Source organism: Saccostrea cucullata, unplaced genomic scaffold (assembly GCF_032062105.1).
Source record: "Saccostrea cucullata isolate Sc308-1 unplaced genomic scaffold, CSIRO_AGI_Scuc_v1 ctg8441, whole genome shotgun sequence".
Classification (NCBI taxonomy): Eukaryota; Metazoa; Mollusca; class Bivalvia; order Ostreida; family Ostreidae; genus Saccostrea; species Saccostrea cuccullata.
The window spans coordinates 1-7,080 of record NW_026926260.1 but is presented as its reverse complement, the minus strand read 5'-3'; the positions used below and the strand labels follow the sequence as shown (position 1 = coordinate 7,080).

Below are 7,080 nucleotides of genomic sequence, written 5' to 3'. Positions count from 1 at the left end.
ATGTATACACTTCTGGAACATCGTTATTAAACATCGATTTTTTAAAAAAATCTTTATACAGTCCCGTAATAGACATCATCACGATCAGTGATTAGCAAGTGGTTTTTTTCAATCAGACTGATTTTTTCCCCTTAAAATGTTATTTTTATTACTCATTTTGAATTGTTTTCTTTATTACTCATTTGAAATGTTATTATTATAGTAGTATGGCATCTGAAGAAGAGGAGAGGAAAAGGGAGTACCTTTGACTTGTTAAATTAAATTTCGCAGGAATGGGTGCTAAATCTATGATCAAGTGGAAATTCAAAGACGTCGAGAATCTTGGAGACCCCGGCCGTATAAGAAAACGATTGTTTATTGACTTGGAAAACGATGACAATGCTTCATTTGACCAGTCTCCTTCTTCAAAGAAACCAAAACTTGACGATGACCACAAGAAAGGCAGTTTAGTTATAAGTGAATTGGAGTATCCATTAGTTATTTTTTCTCTTTTCGTCACTAATAATATTTTCCTGAAGTAAAACTCATTGGAGATGAAAATGTTTTCAAACTCCTTCTCACTGTATTAAAGTTTTTCCTATTTTAGTTTTATTTTTATTTCAATACTCAAAAATTGTTCAATGGACTATCATGACCATTTCTATTATTTCAATAACCCCTTTTGTAGGGGGTCGATTCTACTCTTACTGATTTCTTTTATGTAATTTTATCAACAATTATTTATTCTTCTCTGCATCTTTCTTTTATCGGAAAACAATACTAATTACCCCAATCCCCCACCTCCTCCCCCTACAGAGAATCATCTGTACTTAACCAGTTTTTTTATTTCAGCCGGGAAATTAAGTGTATAAATTACGTCCCTTTCATGATTTTCTGTGTGAATGTTTGAAAAACTTCACTCTTTATATTTCAGCATTTTTTTTCGGTCCTTTTTTAAACAACGGTGAGGAGCAAGAGCAGATTAATTTATGGGTGAGTTTTTTATCACCTGCATTCTATGTTCTAATTATACCTTCATTCACTTGGTGGATCAAAACCTTTCTTTTATTACTGCTTTACATCTTGAATTATCTAATAATGATGAAGATATAAAACACATCCACAACTCTTTACAAGTTCCTTAGCATTATATCTTTTAAAAAATGAATTCATATATTTCTCCTTAATCAAAAGTCATAATTTTCGGAGTCGGCCACTCCCTATTTTTGATATACCTATCAATTGAATGAAAAGTTGACAAGTATATCTTAAATCATTACTGGCATAAAGTTCATAATTAAGACGGTCTTAATAAGACCCCCCCCCCAATAAGACCCAAAAATTGCCTTTTACATAGGTAAAGGTTTGGTATTTTTTACACGTTGTAATTTCTTTAAGTACACATACCATGCACCTGACGATTGAATAATATGTTTATCACCTGAGCGCACGATATTTGATCTTGCCTAACCTTGCGTATTGTGCCAGGTATGAGGCACCTTAAGGGTTTTAGAGTACACATCAGACAAATATCGTGTTTGTATACAGAAAAAAAAATGAATTATATATTTATTAAATATGAAATTTTTGTTTCCTGCTTATAATGCATAATTGTTATTAATTTCATTCAATTCTCTTCGTTGTTCACATGATTCCGGGAAAAAAGAGCTTCTGCGATAATTGTCTTTATTTATCAGGACAAATCTAACTCAAATTAGGTTGTACTTATAATATTCGAAGAACACAGAATTCCACGATACTTTTGCAGATGTATGTTTGTATGTGAACCATTTATTAGGTCACCTGAGTATCTGTTTTCGTCCGTCATCGTGCGTCGTCCGTCGTGCGTTAACATTTGAACATTTTCAGCTTCTTCTCTGCAACCACAATTTCAACCAAATTTGGCACAAAGCATCTATGGGTGAAGGGGAACAAAAATTGTGAATTTTATGACGCAGTACAGTTAAGGTGCGCAATGAAAATATCGACTGAATTTTGTATTTAAAAATGTATTCGTAATCGGGATGGCGATTATTTTTAGTACATTATTTATATCGGATAATTGTAATTATGATTAATAACTACATATCGAGGACGATTATATTTTATATTTAGACTAGTCACTTGATGCGGCAGTCACGCGATTTTAGCACATTGACTTCAAGTATTGATGTTACATATAAATATCACTAGTGCAAGGGCATAACCAAGTTAAATTTCCAAGTTTAGTATATAAATATTTTCAACACGCATTGTAGTTTCTAAAAAGTGCTGCGATCCTGTCTAAATTCTGCAATTTCATTGTTAAAATTATAATTGTTATGACCGAATGCTATATTTTTTGCTGGTCAGCGGCATGAAATATTGATATAATTAAATTGTTTTTAAGATTTCATCAGGATCGCAGCACTTTTCAGATACCTTAGTAGTTCAATAGTTGAAATGTAAAAGCTTACTTTGATCCACAGAGTGTATGCCCTTGCACTAGATCGATTTATTAAGATCCCCACATTATCCTCCGATGTACTTGCATACAAATATACGGCAGTGTCAATTAAATACGTAATGTACAGAAAATATATTAATAAAAAAGTGAAGAAGACATTAAATTCAAGTTATTGGCCCATAGAATATATGTAAATGATATTTTATTTAATTAGAGAATACATATTTTGTCGAGAAAATATTACTTGATCTGTCTCTCACTGCATACAAACTACGTCACGTTGTAAGAAATGACGTCATATTGACAAGTGTATTGCGATCAGTGACTTGTTTATAACTTGTTATGTGGGATTTAACTAACGACAAAACAACACGCTATAGTACGTTTTTATGTAGTTTGATGATTTCTTACTTGTTAAATTAGCAGATAAACTCATTTTGTGGTATTTTAAAGAAATGTATGACGTATATTCTGTATGATGTCATAGTCAAGTTTTCCCGTACAAATTAGGCTCCGCCTCCTTTTTGTAACCTTAACTGTGCTGCGGATCCCTGCCCCCCTGGGGCCTGAGGGGTGGGGCCAAAACCACTAAAATTAATGCAATCTTTTAAAAATCTTCTTCTTTACTCCTGGACATCAAGCAGTCAAACTGTTTGCATGATTGTAATCAGCAATGAGTCCTCTGCCAAAATTGTGAAATTCATGGCCCTGGGATCAGGGGTTCTAGTGCTAGGGCGGGGCTAGATAAGTAGGTAGTGAAAATGCATTATTTCTTTGAAAATCTTCTTCTCTGCTCCTGGGTATTAAATAAACCAACTAAGTACATAGTTATGATGAGCAAGAGTGCCTCTACCAAAATTGTGAATCTTATGGCCCCAGGGTCAGGGGTTCCGGTGTTAAGGCGGTGCTCTATTGATTATATAGTGAAAATACACGAATTCTTTAAAAATCTTATTCTCTGCTCCTGGGTATTAAATAAACTAACTAAGTACATAGTTATGATGAGCAAGAGTGCCTCTACCAAAATTGTGAATTTTTATGGCCCAAGGGTCAGGAGTTCTTGTTTTAGGGTGGGGCTCTAATGATTATATAGTGAAATGCATGAATTCTTTGAACATCTTATCCTTTGCTCCTGATTAGTATACTAATGATCTAATTACATATTTAAGGCCAGGATTTATTTTATTTTCAGTTTTAGAAACCCTCCACTCAAGGTTTTGAATTTTCAGAAAAAAAAAAAAACATTTTTTTTTCTTTCCGATGTCAAATTTGAGTCGGGATCGAGATTTCAAATTTACGAACTCGCACTTCCGGTTTTAAGATGAAACGGCGGATAAATAAAGCTAGATCTGAGAAGATAGCTTTATTTAGTGTAAAATTCATCGATACGAGTGCCATTCAAAACGTTTCACCCGTTCAAAGGACAAATAAAATGCTGACGACTTTCGTTGCACAATGACATGCTGGTGAGATAATTATGTATTCGTTTTAAAAGTATCTGTCTGTAAATCATTTTCCTCCCCCAGATTTTAAACTGCCCGTGGTAGCTATTGCATATTGCCAGCGACATTGTTTAGGTTTCTGTTATAGCTTACAGTCTAAGCATCAAAATTAAAATGTAAGCCAACCCCTCAATCCAAAAAAATATATAACATGGATTATAATCTTTCAAAAGAGATCTTTCCATATAATTTAACAATTTGGGTGAGGGGTTGGGATCTTTGTAAAATAATGAAAAAGGCTATTTTGACAAAATTTTCAGGATTTTGGAATAATTATGCAATTTATGATGTCATAATACATGATTTTTCAGAAATTCGCAGAGCCAAAAAAAGTTTTTCGCCAACCTTGTTCTTTCTCCTTCTTTAGGTTACATGCAACCGTGCATTGAAATAAAAGTTGATTTCAGAATTTCATTAGACATCTCGGTACTTTGATTGTAGGTTGCAGGAGGTGAGGGAGTCAATGTGATGCAGCCCATGTGGAGTCCTAGTGGAGACCTGCTGTACATCAGCGATCAGACAGGCTGGTGGAACCTGTATCAGTGCTCCACGGAGGGGACCCACCAGAATTTGCTCCCCTGTGAGGCGGAGGTGGGAGGGTGTCAGTGGGTGTTTGGGAGACCAGATTACGCAATAGATCCCTCTGGCAGTGGTAGTGTCATCCTGAAAAAGAAAGGAGTAAGATAATATCATATGCTAAAAGCATTATATTGTAATAATTATGGAAAGTTGTACATTTATAATTCATTTCAAACAGTCATATACAGAATTTCATCTGTTATAGAAGGTTTATTCATATTGATTAATTTTGTATATTTGTATTTCATTCTTTCGTTTTAAAAAGATTGGGAAAATGTTTCTTTTTACCAAAAAAAAAAAAAATTAATTTATGGTACATGTGCAGGTATAGCTCATCATATAACTCTTACAATTTTGGTGCTACATTTTTAACTTGTAATATATATGTACTTCACAGGAAATTATGAAGTTGGATGTCAAAACAAAGGAATGCAGAAAGCTAGAGATAGGATACACATCTTACAACATGCTAACTTTTGGTTTGAATGGAGAACTGTACTGTGAGGTGGGAAGCCCTACAAGATTCCCCTGTATAGTACAGCTGAACACAGAAAATGGAGTGGTAAGACTGACTTATAATGGAATTTATTTTCATGGTGGATTTTAATTGAAGGGGAACAAGGACACGTCACATGACTCGACTGTGTACCTGGTATATCATAGTCTCTGTTAAAACAGAGTAATCATTGTTAAAATCTTCAGTAATTGAGTTATTAAAGATGATGGTGGTGGTGGAATTTTGCCAATTAAATATAACGAAATGCAATGGTTTGAAAATATGATACCATTGATAAGTAGAAAATCAGTTTTTGTTGATTATGAAGTGAAATAAAACCAAGAGTAGATTTTTAGCTAACGTCAACAAAGTTGGCAGAGCTTATATAATACCCTTGGTCTGGAGGTCAGCATCCAAGTTTAAAGTTTTTGGATCAGATTTCTTTTCAAGTATTTCTATGCCTTTCTTTATGTTTACCAAAAGTTTTTTGATAGATTGAGAATTGTTGCCAGTCATAAACCTTTGTTTTATATTTCAAATGATTTCAGGTGAAGGAAATAAGGGAATCCAAATCGCTGTCCTTGGACAAGGGGTATTTCAGTATCCCTGTCGATTACAGCTGGAAGACTACAGACAATGATGTCTGCTATGGATTCTTATATACCCCCCAGAACAAGGACTACAAGGCCCCTGACGGAACCCTCCCACCCCTTCTTGTCAAAGCTCATGGAGGACCAACAAGTGTGTCAAATTTCAGTGACTTTTTTCTCACTTAACAATTAGAACAAGTTCCTAATTTTATAAGCGATATGGAGTGAGGCTTAAAGTGAGAGCAATGCTGTAAACTAATTATTATTTGCATCAACAACAATAAATATACAAGTCTTTTAATGGGTGGCACTGTAGCTCTACGGTCTGTCAATGTTTTTTTTTCAGAGAGCTACAGTTCTGCAGCTACTTGCAGGCATATATTTCACAAAGCTTTACATGTACTATATTAATCAAATGAACAAATGTTACCTGTCCTAATTTGAATCAATACCAGTTGTTAATATTCTGTTATGTGCTGTAGGTTACAGTCCTAACACACTGAGGCTTCTCATTCAGTACTTTACGAGCCGCGGGTTTGCTGTGTTGGATGTTAACTATAGAGGAAGTCATGGATTTGGTACTGAATACAGAAACAAACTCAAAACCAAGTAATTTTTTTAGTATTTCAAGCAAGCTATGAGCATCTTTTATTCAGTATCTGCCATATACACTATTAGTTATCCAGGTTCAATCAAGGGTGTATGGGGATTTACCCCGGGGTTTATTCCATACATCCTGAGGCCGACCTTAATTGGACCTGGATAACAAATTTATTTCCTATGTACCCAAATAAATTTTTTTTTAACATCAGAGTCTAATCAACTGTGTTTCAAGCTATTAATGATTTACTGCATCCTTCAATGTATCGTGACGTCATGTCATTTGCTTTTTATAATAGAAAAACTGTGCATTGTGACGTCACTTTTTATTTACCCCCGTCTCAAATCCATGTACGGAAATTTACACCCAACTTTGTAACCAATCAAAGCTCTTGTTACAAGCTACATAGGAAATAAATATTATTAGCTCACCTTAATAGCTTAATATGTGTGGTTTCTATTATGATAAAAATATATATAAATGAAGTTCTTTGAATGGATATAATAAATGTATGAATTTTAAGAATCTTAAAAATACATGTATTTGAACAACTTGGTTGCATTTAAAAGTGGCAGGGCTGGCTCATCACCTACACACAATAGTCAAGAATTTATCTGATTTGTAAAATCTTTTATCTATTATGAATATTATCTTTTTCTAAGAATGGCAGATCACCCATATTAAACATCCCATGCACAATATTAAACAATTTAGGGTGAATTCACCATGCATCGGACACCCTTGTACATCAACAAGTTCTAGTGATATCACTTCCGACGGAAAATTATCAAAATGGAGTTTAACATTTAGTATGTGATTAAAATATAAATTTTGGACACGATTATATGCCTTTTATTGAGTAAATATCCTCAAAAATCGAGTTTTTA

General features: G+C 34.0%; 1 protein-coding gene across 1 annotated transcript; it reads left to right on the top strand.

The window, feature by feature from the left end:
- Positions 1–4,362: 4,362 nt before the first annotated feature.
- LOC134271236 (uncharacterized) lies at positions 4,363–6,229 on the top strand. Its single transcript, XM_062753469.1, has 4 exons — positions 4,363–4,605; positions 4,904–5,068; positions 5,551–5,743; positions 6,075–6,229. The coding sequence occupies exons 1-4, from the start codon at positions 4,396–4,398 to the stop codon at positions 6,203–6,205; spliced, it is 699 nt and encodes a 232-aa protein (XP_062609453.1). The 5' UTR covers positions 4,363–4,395; the 3' UTR covers positions 6,206–6,229.
- Positions 6,230–7,080: the final 851 nt, after the last annotated feature.

Bases quoted from the DNA above. Each gene is read 5' to 3' on its own strand.
- LOC134271236 (XM_062753469.1), top strand. From the start codon at position 4,396: ATGCAGCCCATGTGGAGTCCTAGTGGAGACCTGCTGTACATCAGCGAT. The intron at 4,606-4,903 runs GTAAGATAATAT...TGTACTTCACAG, and splicing joins TCATCCTGAAAAAGAAAGGA to GAAATTATGAAGTTGGATGT. The intron at 5,744-6,074 runs GTGTGTCAAATT...TATGTGCTGTAG, and splicing joins AGCTCATGGAGGACCAACAA to GTTACAGTCCTAACACACTG.